This window comes from Chenopodium quinoa, unplaced genomic scaffold (genome assembly GCF_001683475.1).
Source record: "Chenopodium quinoa cultivar QQ74 unplaced genomic scaffold, ASM168347v1, whole genome shotgun sequence".
NCBI classification, from domain to species: domain Eukaryota; kingdom Viridiplantae; phylum Streptophyta; class Magnoliopsida; order Caryophyllales; family Amaranthaceae; genus Chenopodium; species Chenopodium quinoa.
In genome coordinates, this window is record NW_018742589.1 from 541,964 (window position 1) to 559,453 (window position 17,490).

Genomic DNA, 17,490 nt, shown 5'->3' on the forward strand with positions numbered 1-17,490 from the left:
TTATCATATGATTTATGTAACACCCTACTTCCCTTTAAAATACCCGTTTTACTCTCTTTAAAATACGATTTTGAAAAATCTAAGACATCACCACCACCGTGAAAACGGCTAAAGCAAATATCAAAGACACACAGCGGAAGACTATATTTAAAACCAAAAACTAGTCAACTTCCAAGTCAAAACCCAACGAATGTAAGGTAAAACCAGAGTCAAACGAAATCAAACATTGTCAAATAAAGTCAACCTACAACTTGGAACTATTGTAGGCCCTTATTAAAACCGAGTAATACCAAAACCTCTACGTTAGATGCAATCATAAAAATAAATAATAATAATAATAATAATAATAATAATAATAATAATAATAATAATAATAATAATAATAATAATAATAATAATAAACACATCATATTCTTATGAGAATTAAACATGATTCGCTTAAATTAAAGGTTACTTATATAATTTATTTATTTTTCACAAGATTAGAAAATGAGAAAATTCAAGTTTTTCAACTTAATCTAATGTTTATAGAATGGCAATTTCGTAAATATTTTGCATTGTTATTTGTGCATTTACAAAGAAAAAAAAAAACCCCCTCAATGATGTACATTATGTTTGGCTGCTTAGCTGGCAGAAAAATTCAGTACTTTAATTTTACTTTTAACGCCGCTTATTCCTCCGTTAAAGCTTGAAGAAAAAATCTCAACAATCAAGACTTTGGAGCAGGCTACACCCTCCAAGAAGTAAACTCAACAAGACTTACCAAATATCTCCATTGAAGTAATTTGACAATCAAACATAATTCACACATAATTTAATTGAAGAAATCGACTATGGCTACCCAGAAGAAGGGAAATCTCACATGCATTCAAGCTTCCATGGAGAATTTAATGGAGGCAAAATAACTCATCTACCCTATAGGGTTAATCATACCATTTAGTTCTTCGTTTTTTATTAGCTAGGGTTTTCGTTTTCGAAAATACGATATCGGTAAAAAATATCATTTTAACCCTTGACCAGGTCTTCCTCTTAGAAAATAAATGCATATGAGATAAAAAAAAATACAGTAACACCCGAAACAACGCTTGAGCCACACACAAATTATACAAACAATCGAATTGCCCGGGCTACACACTAATTATATATACAAACAATTGAACATAATTTTATCTTTCTGCTAGTAGTTGTTGAATGTCTTTAAAGCATAACATATCAAATATTGGATAGGAAAAATTGAAAAAAATAATCTCCACTTTTGCCCATTCGCTCAAAATAATCCCAACTTTGAATTATTTTTAAATAATTTGAACTTTGGGGGTCATTCGCTTTAAACGGTCCCAATCGACCGGGAACTAGTTAAACAAGGTTTTTTTTTTCGATTTATGTGACACATGTCACCTTGTGATTGGTTGAAAGTTTAAATTTAGTTTTTTAAAAAACAACCAAAAACCTCACCACCAGCAACCTGGAGTTCCAACGGCCACCGCATACCGCCCAACCCAGGTTACCCCACCCCTAACTGTCACCGCACGCATAGGCCCCTTACCCCGTACCGACACCGTCCATTGCTGCCCTTCCCCTACCCCCGAAACTACCAAAACGGCGAAACCCCCACCGCAAAACCTCCTAACCTAAAACCCTTAAAAAGACCCAGCACCACCGTAAATACACCATAGTTGACCCTCCCCCACCCTCGGAACCCAAACGAATAGGGTTTCGAGTGTTGGGGAGGTAGGGCCGATTGTGGTGTTTGTGTAGCGTGGCTGGGGTTTTTTTACGGGTTCTGTGGTGTTGATAATGGTGGTTTGGGGTGAGGGTTAGGTGATTTAGGAGTAAGGGAAAGAAGCGCCGACGCCGTTGTGAGGGATAGAGGGTTTGGGCGCGGCGGTGGTAGTGGCAGGAAGTTCCGGCGCCGGAATCGGTTGGTGTGTGGTGGAAGGGAGGGTGGTCGTGGTTGGGCTGGTTTTTATAATTCTTTTAATTATTTTTTTTTGTTTTTATTTTAACCAATCACGTGGTGACACGTGTCTCGTAACCTATTATTACAGGTTAGGTGACTGGTTGGGACTGTTTAAAGCAAATGACCCTCAAAGTTCGGATTATTAAAAAATAATCCAAACTTGGGATTATTTTGAGCGAATGGGCAAAAGTTGAGATTATTTTTGTCAAATTTTCCTATTGGATAATCTTTTTTCAAGATATGAAATTTCAAGATGATTATTAAGATATTTAACAAAAGAAAAAATACAGTCGAATATGATTAGTAACCTAAACAAAGTACAATCTAGCAATTCGGGGCATTGTTCGGACGACATACTAGTCTATCTATACTTATATATTAAAAACGTTCTTAAAATAGAATATGTTCCATGTGTGCTTATAACAAGACTTGAACTCAAGACCATCAAGTCTTAAGTTAAGAGTCTTATCATCTTAGCCATTTAGTAGTTAACTTAGATAAGTTAATTTGTGTCTTATTATACTATTTGTTTCCATTATGTATTGATTGAGTTTGACAATTAAAAAATATTTATAACAAGACTTAAACTCGAAACCAACAAGTCTTACTATCTAATCAGTCGAATTTGATTAGCAAGTTAAACAAGTACAAAACTAGCAATTCGGGACATCGCTCGGGCCACACACTAGTTTTTTCTTAAACTACGTACTACGTGCCAAACAGGAACGCCACCCAAGAAACTCAACCAAGGGAACAAAAAGGAATATCCTTTACCCAAATTGTCCATCCCTATGTTGGGCATTTACACTTATCAAGTTTCTAAAAACAAAATTCAACCAAAATCGTTATGGCCCAAATTCATTCTCAGTTACACAACAATTTAACAATCAAACATTTTTAGTGGTGACTACTACTTGTAACTGATGACGCAAACCCCAATAAATCATTATTTTTTAAAAAAAACAATCTCAAATCCACGCGCCATTTTAACCAATCACTGATCACGCAATCCACACGCGCTATTTAAGCGCGTAAACAATGTTTCAAAAAACGTACTAAAATGTTCCAGTAAACCAGGAAGTGCCACGTGTGTCCCCACCTGGCATAAAAGCATCGCATCTTCTCAGAGCTTCATTCATCGCACAGCAAAATAAAATCAAAATTAAATCAAATTTAATAAAATAATAAAAATGAAAATAAAAAAATAGAAAATAAAAATAAAAACCACCATAAGCGACGAACGAAGGAGCGAAGCTATGGCGGTCATTTCTCTCTCCTCCAATCAAAACCTCTATCATCAGCATCATCATCATAATTTTCTGCAAACTTCTTCATTTTCATCTTCTCAAATGTTCTAAATTGAGTCAGAATTTTATCAATTTTGATTTGATTTTGATGATGATTGTGATGATGACGACAATTTGATTCTTGAAAAAAAAAAACGAAAAAAAATCTTCGCTTTTTAGGGTTTCAATCGAGTTTTCACTTGTCAGGTAATTTGATTTTGGAAATTTCTGGTTTAATTGTAAGATTATTGTGTAAAATTAGCGTGATTTTGGTTGTATTGTTGAGTTCAATGGTGAAAATCTGGGAATTGTATGAAACTAATGTGTAATAATAAAGAGGTTGAATGTTTGGGAGAAGAGTTTTTATTAATTGAATCTAATAATAATAATCAGCTGCAAAATCAGGCTGTTTTTGTTGCAATGGAGAATAATAATAGTAGTAGTATTATTGGTAGTAATAATTTTAATAATCTGAATATGAATTTGAATATGAATGATGAATCTTCGGCATCTAGGGTTAAGTTTCTGTGTAGTTTTGGGGGGAGTATATTGCCGAGACCTCAAGATGGGAAGCTTAGGTATGTTGGGGGAGAGACGAGGATTGTGAGTGTACCAAGAGATATTAGATATGAGGAATTGATGGGGAAGATGAGGGAGTTGTACGAGGCGACCGCGATTTTTAAGTATCAGCAACCCGAGGAGGATCTAGATGCACTTGTTTCGGTTGTTAATGATGATGATGTTACGAATATGATGGAGGAGTATGATAAGTTAGGGTCTGGGGATGGGTTTACGAGGCTTAGGATATTTTTGTTTTCTCATCCGGAGCAGGATTCGTCGTTGCATTATATGGATGGGGATGAGAGGGATACGGAGAGGCGGTATGTGGATGCTTTGAATAGCCTGTGTGAGTCCCCTGAGTGTAGGAGACTACAACATTTTAATGATTCCCCGGTTATGACTCCTCTTGATGAGGTGCATATTGCTGATCAGATGTTTAGTTCGATGAATCTCGAGGGGAGTGTGCATAATCAGAGGAACTTTGAGATGGGGATGCCACAGTATAATCTAAGGAAGCTTGCCATTCCTAGTATGGGTTCAGGGCAGCATTTGGGTCATGCTGCACAACGGTATAATGAGGAAACTCAAACTCCGTGGAGTCCGGCTTTCTATTCCCCAAGGTGTGGTGGACCTCATGATACACGCACTTATACTGAGTATCCATCTTCACCGTCATCTGCTCGTTATCGTATGCCATATCAAGAAGTGGCAGATAAATGTGTGGATAGGATGCCAGATGAGTCTTCTCTTCAACAAGGAAATGGTCAAATCCCATTTGATCCTCAACAGCAATACTCTGACAATCTAGCCTGGATGCCCCCTGGAGGTATGCCTATTGATAGAGGTGGGTTCCCTGGCAATATACTTAATGGGCATAGCGTTCTGGATAGACCAAGTGTCTGTGAGAATTGCAAAATGACTTTTCAAAGGAATCCAGCTGCTTCTGACTATCAGTGGAGGCCTGAAGGTCAGAGTCATGTGGAACAGTCAGCTGTTGCCAATGGATATCCTCATGTTGCAAATCAGTGTGTTGAATGCTTTCCAAAGAGGGAACCTGTTATGTTGAACACGGATCCAAAGTTGCAGCATAGCATAGCTGGAGTTGGAAGGATGGGTGAACATTATAACTTAGACGGTCCTGGTGCAAACATCACTATGGGACCAAACAACTTACCTGAGGGGCACCTTGTGCCACCACCTTATGCTCCCCTTGAAGATTCTCGCTACCCCCGACCTGGTGCTGAATTGGGAGGTGAGGTTTTCCATGGCCAAACTGTTGCTGCTGGTTCACAAGCTCATGTTCCTTTAGAGGAGCGAGGTGTCCATGCTACAAACTTGCCATACTCTTATGGCACAGATACTCCTCACCAAGTATTGCATGGCCATCCGTCTTCACAGGCTATGTGGAGGAATGTCTCAACCCCGGTGCATGTGCCTCCAGTGTATGACCCTTCTAATCTTCAGCTGAGAAATGGTATGCCTAGCCCATCAGTTCCCAGGGCTAATGTTGAAGCCAGTCCCAGATTCTTCGTTGGAGTTGATCAAAGTCCTTGGGGTGAATCTTCCCGGAGTAGGTTAGGAGTTGAAGGATCCACTACACCAGAAAGTCCTTATGGCCATTTTTCAAAATTGAGTGCTGGTGCTCCTATGCAGGAAATTCACCCAACATATCCTCAAGATCCTTTAAGAAACACACCTAATATCAGTAGTATTTCTCCTATTGAATCTCTGAGACCTTCAACTATAATGAATGATAATATGGTTTCTTCTGGAGCTAGAGATCACACTCCTGTACAAAGAATAGATGCTAGTAATGCTGTGGTCAGGTTAGATGAAAGAAACATTCATCATGAATCCAATGGAACTACTCACTTGAGAAAAGCTGAGCGCCCAGATATAGATGGTTTCATCTGTACTCAAGAAAATAATAATGCAGAGAATAATTACAATGTGGCTTCACTTAATACTGTCAAGGTAAATAACACAAGACCTGGTGGTGAAGATATTAAATATGGTATTGAACTGGGAGAAACCAATACTTGCCCACAGGTAGAGAAGGCAGACTTGAGTTTCTTGCCTGAATTGGTAGCCTCTGCCAAGAAAGCTAAACTGGAAAGTGTCGAAAGGGTGAAAGCCAGAGCTCAGGAAGGTGGCAATCCTGCTATCTTGCATGACAGTCCTGCAAAAATTGCTAATATTGATGAAACAGGATCACCGGTCAGTGTTTGACTGACTTGATTTTTGTTTAAATCACATCTATGTGGAAGTTTTCTTAATTCAATTACTTCTATGATGAACTTATGTGCTGTGTAATAGGATGTTGAAGGTAATTCTGAGCGTGACTCTGACGAAAACATTGATACGTCTAAGATTGAGCGCACAAAGGCTGAAGATGAAGCTCTTGCTAAAGGACTTCAGGTGCTTTCTTATTAACCCCTTCTCTTTTACTTCTGTTTTTACAAATTCTCCTTCTTATTGAGAAGAATAGCAATAGAGACCTTCAAGCATCAGTCCTTCCAGCAGAGTAGCAGATTATCCAGGCAATGTGCTTTCGCCTATGTCATTGTTTAGGGTGAAAGCCATTTTTATCAAATGTCTTGGTTGAGCTCAGGACTTTGGTTGCTTTCATTCCTACATTTTTCCTTTAAACATGCTATTACTTATTTGCAATCATTAGATTTGAAAGACATTCTATGGAATGCGTTGTAATTACTGATTGTGAAATATAATTTATGACTAGCACTTAACTCTTCACTTTTGTTGATTCAGATAATATTCAATGATGATCTCGAAGAGATTCGTATGCTTGGTTCTGGTACATATGGTGCTGTTTTCCATGGGAAGTGGAAGGGTTCTGATGTAGCTATAAAAAGAATCAAAGCTAGTTGCTTTGCTGGAAGACCTTCTGAAAGAGAGCGTCTTGTATGTTATTTCCATTTAAGAATTTCCTTATCAGTATTATTTTATTTTATATGTTGTGGTGATAAATTTTGGTCACCTTGACCCTTTTATATTGTGATGCCCTTTTGTACAGAAACAATAATGAATGAAGCAGATCAGTGAATCTGAAACAGTAATCTTGATCTTTATGGGTGTGCTTGATTTACTGAGATTGTATAGCTTTCTTTTTTAGGCATAATAATGAAATTTTAGCTATAAACTTAGCAATTAGGATTATATATTGAAAAGTGAGTAATAGATTTTTGTAATATGCGGAGGATATGCCTAATATATTGCTTGAAATCTGCAAAAGGTAATGTGAAACCCTCATTGTTGTATACCTATTGAAATTTTCTTTTTTGCTACCCTTATTAAATTTTATCTTAACTGCTACTTTATGATTACCATTTTCCTTGTTTTTTAAAGAAATTAAAATTAAAATTAAAATTGCTCTTACTCTGGCACTCTTTTATCCGTTCTAACTTTGGTTACTTTAACCATTTTAGTCTTTTTTTTTTTTTTTTTTTTTTTTTTTTTTTTTTTTTTTAATGGGCACATGCTTAATTTCTTTTTGGTTTTGCCCCTCTCCCCCCTGTTTTGACTCAGCAAGGGCAGGGGTAAGGCCGCATGTATACAAATTTCAGTAAAACCCTACTGGAAGTTGGGTGATTGGGATCCATATTGAGTTATTGTCGTGGATTTAATATTCGTCCCATCCCTCACCGCCTTTGGCTTTACCTTATGTGTATGCTTTGTTAAAATTTTCTTTTGGACAATCACATTAAGGCAATTGATTATTCCTTCATCCCCTAAAATCAACTTACATGGATTGTTGCAAGTCATACTTAGGGAATTGTTTCTTTGTTTTATTATACTCCCTTTGTTTCTTTCAAGGTACATCACATAAAATTATACGTTACTTAATGTAGGAGGAGAGAGAGTGAAAAAAAGAAAAGTTAAGTTTTGTTAACAGTTTTTTGGGTAATGTTAAGGGAAGGAAAAGAAGGGGAGGGAGGTGAAGGAGAGGGAAGAATGATGAGTTTTCCTTCCAAATCTCTCTATTGTTGGAGGGATCAATTTCTTAGAATTTAATCCCTCCATTTCTCCCCCACTCCAATTCCCTTCATCCCTAGTTTGATATCCAAATAAAAGATACTCCCTTCCCTTCATTTCCCTTCATTTCCTTCAATCCAAACACACTCTTAAGGAAGATAACGTAAAAGATTATATAACTGCAATTGTTCGAGTATTTTCTTAAAACACATTTTATCGATAATTTGTTACCATATGTACATCAATATTTTTTTTAATAAATGAGTAACAAGTCAATGGTCGAACGCTAGAAGATAATGGATTTTGGCATCTTAAATAAAACACCCTTTATTTATTTATTTATGTATGAGCATGCTTTGACTATTTAGTTTGCGAGCTGGCCTGCACATTATGACTTCAAGTATATTTGTACTTTATATAAAATTGCAGTATCTAAGAAACTGATGACTTAATTAATGATTTTATTATAGATTGCGGACTTTTGGAAGGAGGCTTTCTTATTGAGTTCGTTGCATCATCCAAATGTAGTTTCCTTTTATGGTATAGTACGTGATGGCCCTGATGGGACATTAGCAACTGTCACCGAATTCATGATTAATGGATCATTGAAACAGTACTTGCAAAAGAAGGACAGGTATTTACAACTTATGACTACTGATCCACAATAGTATTGAGCTAGTTGTTCTGGAGTGTGTAGACTGCACTTTTACAATTTTCACTCTTTGGATAGGGAAGGAGAAATTTTGATGCTTTTTTTGGACTATTTCTCAGTAATTAATAAGTAAAATTTCTTTTTCTATACAGAACAATTGATCGGCGTAAAAGGCTAATCATAGCTATGGATGCAGCTTTTGGAATGGAGTATTTGCATGGGAAGAACATAGTGCATTTTGATTTGAAATGTGAAAATCTTCTTGTCAACATGAGGGATCCTCATCGACCAGTGTGTAAGGTATGTGCTTCTTGTGTATCTTGATCATTTATGCTCTTTTAATGAGGTTTCTAGAGAGAGTTAATACTATAATTTTCTTTTATGCCTGTTACGTTTGGTCTGGCCGTGTTTCTGTTGGTTTTTTTTTTTTTTTTTTTTTTTTTCTGTGCACAGTTAAATGTGAAAATTTTATCATGAAATTTGATTCCCTTCATCTCTATTTCATGCCTACCTGAGTTCTTAGATGATCTGTTGTGAAGACTTTACTTTAACTATTTGATGTGATCTGCTAGCAAGAGAAAAAAGGAATATATATATATATTGTTATCAAAATAACTATTTACGAATGCTGGAAGCTCTTTGAAAAATCATTGCATCTTGTATTTATGTTGATGGGTTCGTAGCTGAATTTTTCAGGGCCTACCTGCAAACCCAGGAATTTAGAGGATATATATGGTAATATACAACTTATGGGGACTTGATTGTATAAAAAGATGGCTGTGAAGCTGGGCCTTTGCCCTGGCTTACCCGCCTGCATCTAAATGTGAAAATCTAAAGTAGATTTTAATAAGAGATGCTGGAAGCTCTTTGAAAAAATCATTGCACCATGTATCTATGGTGATGGATTCATAGCTGAATTTTTTAGAGCCTACCTGCAAACCCAAGAATTTAGAGGATATATATGGTAATATACAACTTATGGGGACCGGATTGTATAAAAAGATGGCTGTGCCCCGGCTTCACAGCCTGCATCTTGTGAAAATCTGAAATAGTATTTAACAAGAGATGTTTTAGAACATTGTAATTTTTATGGTATACTGGGGGAAACTTGTGAAAGGCAGTGAACTTGTTTGGCTTTTATGGTGCTAATACAGTAGTTTGTCATTTTTAGTAATCAGGGAATGACTAAGATTGTGTATTGCACCAATTGTGCCTAATATCAAGATGAGTAGAGTAGCATTTGACCTTATTTTTCGTATCCTAGATTGGTGATCTGGGCTTGTCAAAGGTGAAGCAACATACATTAGTGTCAGGTGGTGTTCGTGGAACTTTACCCTGGATGGCCCCTGAGCTTCTCAGTGGGAAGAGTAACATGGTGACTGAAAAGGTGAGTATTGGAATTATTCCCTGTTTAATCCTCTCCTTGATATTAACCTTACTTACACTTGTGTGATGTAGATTGATGTGTACTCATTTGGGATCGTAATGTGGGAGTTGCTCACTGGGGAGGAACCTTATTCAGATATGCATTGTGCTTCAATAATTGGTACGTAAATCTTGTAGACGCTCTATGTGCTTTACTACTACGATAATTAATTTTTTTGCTGCTTCCTTTTGATATAAATTTGAAATGCTTATTTGTATTCTGATGCATGTTTAAGTGACAAGAAGAATGATGCTTTAAAGATGGCAATGTTATTAATTCCCGTGGAATTATAATGATGATTGTGCTCTGTGTTTGGAACATGTAAATCACATATCAGATAAGTCCAGTATGGTGCAATGACAATGTTTACCTCTTATCTCCCAAAAATTTAACTGATTAAACATTCTTGTTATGGTTCTTTCAAATTCATCTACTGACTTTCTGTCATTTTCACTTGGATGAAAAGGTGGCTTTCTTATGCTGCTTGGTTGATAGGATCAAAGTTCCTTTTTCAGACTGTAGGATTACGAGAGATATTCTTATTCTTTATAATTCAGTTCATTGTTTTCCTTCTTTGTAAGGCAAAATTCATGCCTTTGTTAGCCGAGAATTGTTTTTGTATGGGTTTATTGAAGTACGCTGAATAGCTTTACCAACATATGAGTCTACCATAGCCTTTTCCCTAGCAGCTTTGTGTTTCCTGGTCTCTAGTGAAAGGATGACCTACTTCAGCAAAAGATTGCTCTTGTAGTCCCGTTTACTCGTATAGTGCAATTCTGTCATGAACCAAATTCATTCAGCATCCACTTGAAGAACCTGTTAACTCCCTTAAAGTGTATATATTTTTTGGTTCCTGTAGCTCATTTATAATACGGGAGGTGAGTTATACAGTGACCATAGTCTTCTCTCTGCATATTTCCTTTCTATCAGATTTTATAGTAGCCAATAGTCCAACAAAAAAGCACACAAACTCATCACATGTATATATATTCTAAATTTTTTATTTTTACTGAAGGTTGAAAGGATTTTTCTTTAGAAAAGGAGTTAAGAGTTTTGAGAGTGGATAAGAGTTGGGGTTTTGGAGGAAAGGGTGGGAGAGTGAGGGATCTATTTTCCCTTTTTTACTTGCTGGGTTGGGGAAGAGGAAGAAAAGGAATAGGTGGAACTTGGGAGGTTTTATTATCCTTGTATTAATAATAATAATAATAATAATATCAAATCCTTCCAGATCTGGAAAGAGATTGCTGTCAGTTTCATGTCCTAACATTTTCTTCCCTCCCACACTTTTATCACCAAAATTTGTTATTTAAACACAGTATCATTCTTATTTTTAAATCCCTTGGCGTTCCTTTCGTCACCGTTAAGCATGGTTGACAGCAGTATGCAGTAGCAGCTAAGGAGAATTAATCTGTTTTTCTGGTTAAAAAAATCATCGTTCATCACCAGGCCCAGGGAGCTCTGTACACCTTGAGCCATCTTGATATGGCCAGGTGTATTTGTAGAGGACTGATATCTGAATAAAGAGGGATCATAATTTTCTGTTTTATTAGTTAAGGTTTTTAAAGTATATGTATTCCATAGTTTTAATGGGCACTTAGACATCGGTTTGATTTGACTGGGATTGTCCGAGTGTGAATATCACTAGATGACTGTAGCTGTAGACATTTGACAAACCCTGCATGTTGCTTCCAGGTGGTATCGTGAACAATACATTGCGTCCCCAAATTCCAACTTGGTGTGATCCTGAATGGAAGTCTTTGATGGAAAGCTGTTGGGCACCTGACCCGGTCGATAGGCCATCATTTACAGAGATTTCCCAAAAGCTAAGGAGTATGGCTGCAGCAATGAATGTCAAATGAGGGCACTAGGCAGTTCATGAACTTTCCAGGTTTGATGTCTATTAGCTTGTCACCGATCTCTCGAGTTTTGGAAAGCTAATTATTATGCTGCATTCTGCTTCAGACACAACTATGAAGAAGTATAACAGTTTTAGCATTTCATCATATATAATTCTTTTGTGTCACTACGCACACTCTAGCTGACATTCAGAAAGATCAGAAAGTTGGGAGTGCCATCCCAAAACTGAATGTAAGTGTTCCTGTGTGCAAGACCTATATGGGCTATACCGTTATTCTAAAATTCTGAGCTAGACTAACTGTGTGTGTTGCTAGAAAAATGTGGAGGGGATGAGGAGGGGAAGACAGGAGATTGACGAGGAATGGAAGGGTGGAGAGAGTACTGCGGGTTGCATTTTCCTTCCAAATCTTGAGAGGATTTGTTTTATTAAAAAAGGAAGGAAAGTGTATCCCTGTGATTCTATTCCCATCCCTTCTCCATTTCCTTTTCTTAACATGAGAGAATTAATCCTGCATTCCCCCTCTCCTCCCTGCTCTTTAATATCCTTCCATCCAAACACACTAAAGAACCTTTAATTATGCTTTGAGGTTTGATTGTCGAATTGCATCCCCTTTTTGCAGAATGTCATGCTTACAATACTGGTGGTCAATTCGTAGAGAGAAGGGCTCTTTGATTTCTAAGCCGAAGTAGTGGATTCCGTTGTATATATAAGCCAATATATTATATAGCATGATCCATAAAGGAACAAATAGTACCATAACTTGCTAGGTTGTGATCGCTAAAGTGGTCAAGTTCTTTTGGTTTATATTTATATTGTAGATTAGGAATAAATTATGTGTAAAACATTAAATCAAGTATGCTGTTGTAAAGAAGTACATATGATTTTTGCTTCAACAGCTCTTTGTAGAGCATTATGGTAGATGTCTGAGAGGAGATCTGAGCTGAAAAGAAATTGTGGCATAATTTTTGTGAAACCTGGTGAGATTTCAATTAACACCTTGGCAGTTTTGAACTTTTGATTAATTTCCTTATGTATGTTTTTCCTTTTTTTTTTTTCAAATCATCACTCTTTTTTTTTTTCAAATCATCACTCAAGTGTCTTATTTTAAGAAATATTAACCTTGAACTTTGAAAGCATGTACTTGTATATTAAAAGCCAATCATGCAAGTATCTATTTGATAGCGTAACAGTTGAGGTCAAAGACATAAACTGAGTGTCTGAGGTGAATATACGACCTAACATCTCACATTTTTTACCTTGATAGATGATCCGCAGTTGCAGAACTACAACAAGATTTAGAGAGCGACTAAGTTCCCTCCATTAGATAACAATCAGGAATTTGAGAACGACAAATAAACAACCATCATTAACTTGGGGCAATAACTCTTCACCATTGAACAAAACCAGTAGCATTTGTATATTGAGTGTGAAAAATTAGATCCAAAACTTCAGGTTTCAGAACCTAATACAATTTTTTTTAACTCAAACACAGAATTATCTTGTAACAAACTAGATAAAATCTAAAATGACTTGGCTTGAAACTCTAGTGAACACTAAACAGCTCTAGTCAAATATCACTTCACCGTCCTGCCTATGCAACTTCGATCTGCAAGAGGACATTTAGCATTCAGTTAGTACCTGAATTTAGTTTAGTAATCAGTAATCACTAGCTGAAAGTAACACAGCAAGCCCTGCAATCACACCAAAAGATCATACTACTGTCTAATTTACTTGTTTTCTTATTAACAAAACCATAAATTGGCGAATCATATATGAGCATTATACTGTTTATCTACAAGATGAACTAGGGCTTGCTCGCTGAAATGAGGACAAGAGCACTTAATCATACAAGAATGAAATTGCAAATCAAATATTATAGAATTTATAGATAAACAACTCATTAATTAAGCGACTGAAACTTAATAACCAAGAACAAAAAAAGGGCCAAAGATATATCCAATCTGAAATCTAAAATCCTAGAAATTGGAGGAAAATTGAACAAGTAGTGAATTCATCACATTAAGCACAGCAATCAAAACATCAGAAACAATGGTAAATTTGATTTCATAACATTCACATAATACAACTACATACTTCTAAATTTTATATCACCCAACAAAATCAAATTATTGATGAATATAATCAAATAAAATAAAAAATCACAAATACCTGACAATGGCAGATGCTTCTTAGATGTTGCTGGGATACATCATAACTCTAACCTTATCTCCCTGCAATAATATCAAAAATTAAAAAAATCAAATCATTAATTCAACCCAAAATAATTAAACAAACTGAATAAAATGAAAAAGAGATATACCATAGATTTAGGTGGAAGGTTGGAAGTGAACTTAGCACGAACAACACCAGTATTACCATGAGGTCTACAAACTTTACCCCAAATGCAACGATAATGGGATCCATTCTTCTTAATTTGAGCTTTGTAAATGTTAGCAATCCTTTTTCCCAAATACCATGATACTTCTTCTTGTGTATTTACTCCTTCGATCTGTACTAAGGATGTGTTTGGGTACTGGTTTGATTTCGACCTATTATTTTACAATTCAAAGATTATTTTTAGAATATACCCAGCAATTAGAATCAATTGAAGAGACAGAAATCATACATCTTTTGGAATTTTACAATTTAAGTAATACCCAGTAGTTAGAATCAATTGAAGAGATAAATTATACATCTTTTTAGTACTGTATTATACAATTTAATAAGATGGTTTTAAGCAATACCCAGTAATTAGTATCAATCGAGGTTACAGAAATTACAAATCTTGTAGTATTTTACAATTTAGAAGATGATTTAGCAATACCCAGTAATTAGAACAAATTGAAGATACAGAAATTACACATCTTGTAGTAATTGTCAATTTATAAGATGATTTTAAGCAATACCCAGTAATTAGAATCATTTGAAGAGAGAGAAAGATTACCTCTTGTAGCCAAGAATTGATCCTCTGACATACAGCCTTACACGCTCACCTTGACGTCCCTTCACCATTTTTGCGGTTTCTTAACTTGTGTTACAGGAGAATGAGCAAGGCGATAAAGATAAACCCTAGTGACTATTGACTAAGTGAGGTATGTTTATAATCCGGGTATGGGCTTTAACCCATGTTCTAGAGTAAGTGGATAGTAAGTCCCTTGAGGCTTGAGCTGTTCTACTCTACACTGTGTTAAAAGTTTAGTTGAGGTCTATTGAAATCTTCTCTGCTCTATCAAGAACCTCAAAAAATATGGCCTAACTTCTTTTTGTGGCACACCTATCCTGAGAAGTTTTCAATGCTCTTTTCATAGAGAGGTGTGATAAAGTCAATTTTTGTGCGCCTAAATCATTTCTCTTATTGCGACACATCTATTGTGGGCATTTTTAAATGTTTTTTACATAGAGAGGTGTGACAAAATCAACTTTTTGAGTGTCTAACATCATTTCTCCATTGAGAGTGAGGTATAGCTCAAGTGGTTAGTGATAGAGAATATCCATAAACCTAAGATGAGAATATTCTATGGATATTCTCTATCAGTTAGAGCTCCTTTCCCGATCCTAGAAGATATTGGGATCGATTTTCATCACCCATGTACGAAGTACGAGTAATATTTACTTTCACATATTAAAAAAAAAAATTTGGGATAAGAGTAGATGTGTAAATAGTACATAAGGTAGAAATGGTGCATGTAATTTTGACGAAGGAGAGTATATTTTAACACTGGTCAAGTTATACTATAAGGATTAGGGACCGTGTATACGTCACGTTTATTGTAATCGGTCTCAAATTAAAGTTGTTAAGTTTTGACTTTTGTATATCAAGTTCTAATAATATCAAGTAATTATCAGTGTAAGATCATGTATACCAAATTCTTTAACTTAAGGTATATCATATCATCAAATTCTTGGGGCTTGGCACGTTTTGTTTGGGGGGTTTGAAGAAAGGAAACTAATGACCTTGATTTTAATTATTTTGTGTTGTTTGTTACTTGAATCTCATCATCCATTATACGTACCATGATGTGCAATGGGAAATCAAAATCCCTCTACCATGATCCCACTGCCCTTGGAAATCACTCTAATCTAATTAACCACCAAATAAACTCCTCTTCACCCAGCAACCTTTACCATGATCATGACGTTATTAATTGATCTTATTATACGGAGTAACATACTTGCATTGTGTGTATATATAACAGAGTACACCCTTTGATATCATGCATATAAAGTTACATGGTACTTAGGGCATGGGGATATTATTTTCTACTTCCATTTCTCATAGGGCTGGAAATAAACTCAGTGTGTATTATCAACATATGAATGCCTGTAATTAACTATTTAGCTCGCTTTTTTTTTTTTTTTTTTCTTTCTTCTTCTTTTGAGTCGATAATGATGATGTATTTTTTTGTTTGTTCTACCTGATTTAATTTTAATTTGTGGTAAAATGATGTTCAATCATTTCTACTTGTGATTCTTATTGTCATAACTCCTATAATATACATGAGTCATGAAACATAATATACGAACATTGATATATATCCTAACAGCACACCACATTGAGACATAACTTAAAGAAGAAATGGCGAAAGTATGTTTTACATGTATACAAAGGGCATATAGTAACACTTACTACTATTGCAAAAATAATTTAAGGAAGAGAGGAAAACGCCATATTGGCCGGTGCAAGCTTAGTTATATGGAGCTGTTAGGGTGAATATAAATCAATCAAATGGTCCCATTTATATTCCCTGTTGCAGGTGAATATATACTACTTTGATTTTGTAATCTAACTAATGAAGTTATATATTGTTGATTTCTTGTTTAAACTCGAGTTGACTTTTTGCTGAATTCCATGATTCCAATTTTTTACGTTGAATTTTTGAAATGTTTAAATTGCATGATTATGATTCTTTTAATTAAAATCCTTGCATTGTTATTTTTAATAGGTATTATAGTATATTGTATGTAGGTCATTATCATGGCCAAGAAAAACTATGTTTGTATAAAAAAAAAAGTCATCGTCTATAATAATCCGTGGTACCTTTTGATTTATAAATTTGATGATTATTAACCTAATACTTGGACCTTATGTATTTTATTAGACCTAAGTCAAATTGTTTGGCTTGTTTCTTAAGGTATTGTGTCTTGTATAGTTCTAGAGGAGTTTGTTGTGAAATGAGAGGGAATCCTAGGGAGGTAAACAAGATTGTCTTTAACAAACTAGTATGTATACATCGATTTTAATTTGACTCTTTTGGGTTTGTTGATAAACCTTTCTCTCCCAAATTAAATTCTTTGGCGAAATTTGATTTGCTATGAAATAACTTCTCTTGGATGTTCCATCAAAGAAAAGTTGATAGATTATCCATGTGCATACCCTAATTGGCAATTGGGCATTATGTAACCAAGGTCCAAGACTATTTTCTATTTATCTTTTTTTCAACTTACTTTTAAGAAATAAGGTTAGAAAATTTTAAGGCAAAATTGGCCTCAACACCCTAGCTAAACTATAGCTTGGGTGCATCCAACACCTCAAACTTTGACTAGTAGCAGACACCCTAGTATTTGATAGAGAATATGTACAACTTATCTTTAATAGAGGATACGTTCAATTTATTAGAGGATATGATGAAGTATTTGGTGAAGAATATGTGTTAATTGTCAGAGGATACGTACAGTTTATTAAAGGATATGTAGTATTCGATGGAGGATATATAGTATTTGATAGAGGATGTGTACAACTTGTTAGAGGATATG

At 35.4% G+C, this 17,490-nt stretch overlaps 2 protein-coding genes across 3 annotated transcripts; one reads left to right on the forward strand and one right to left on the reverse strand.

The window, feature by feature from the left end:
• Nucleotides 1–2,964: 2,964 nt before the first annotated feature.
• Nucleotides 2,965–12,748, forward strand: LOC110721092. 2 transcript variants are annotated; one of them, XM_021900217.1, is made up of 10 exons: nt 2,965–6,024; nt 6,124–6,225; nt 6,577–6,729; nt 8,271–8,434; nt 8,605–8,752; nt 9,717–9,839; nt 9,911–9,998; nt 11,571–11,766; nt 11,841–11,966; nt 12,356–12,748. In XM_021900217.1, the coding sequence occupies exons 1-8, from the start codon at nt 3,559–3,561 to the stop codon at nt 11,735–11,737; spliced, it is 3,411 nt and encodes a 1,136-aa protein (XP_021755909.1). In that variant the 5' UTR covers nt 2,965–3,558; the 3' UTR covers nt 11,738–11,766; nt 11,841–11,966; nt 12,356–12,748. The 2 variants fall into 2 exon arrangements, with proteins under 2 accessions (XP_021755909.1, XP_021755908.1); XM_021900216.1 differs by having other exon boundaries at nt 11,571–11,966.
• A 354-nt stretch (nt 12,749–13,102) lies between these two features.
• On the reverse strand, nt 13,103–14,829 carry LOC110721093 (60S ribosomal protein L35a-3-like). The gene is made up of 4 exons (XM_021900218.1): nt 14,681–14,829; nt 14,057–14,285; nt 13,906–13,967; nt 13,103–13,342 (listed from the first exon to the last, which is right to left on the reverse strand). Exons 1-3 carry the CDS (start codon nt 14,746–14,748, stop codon nt 13,926–13,928), a joined length of 339 nt encoding a protein of 112 aa, XP_021755910.1. The 5' UTR covers nt 14,749–14,829; the 3' UTR covers nt 13,103–13,342; nt 13,906–13,925.
• Nucleotides 14,830–17,490: the final 2,661 nt, after the last annotated feature.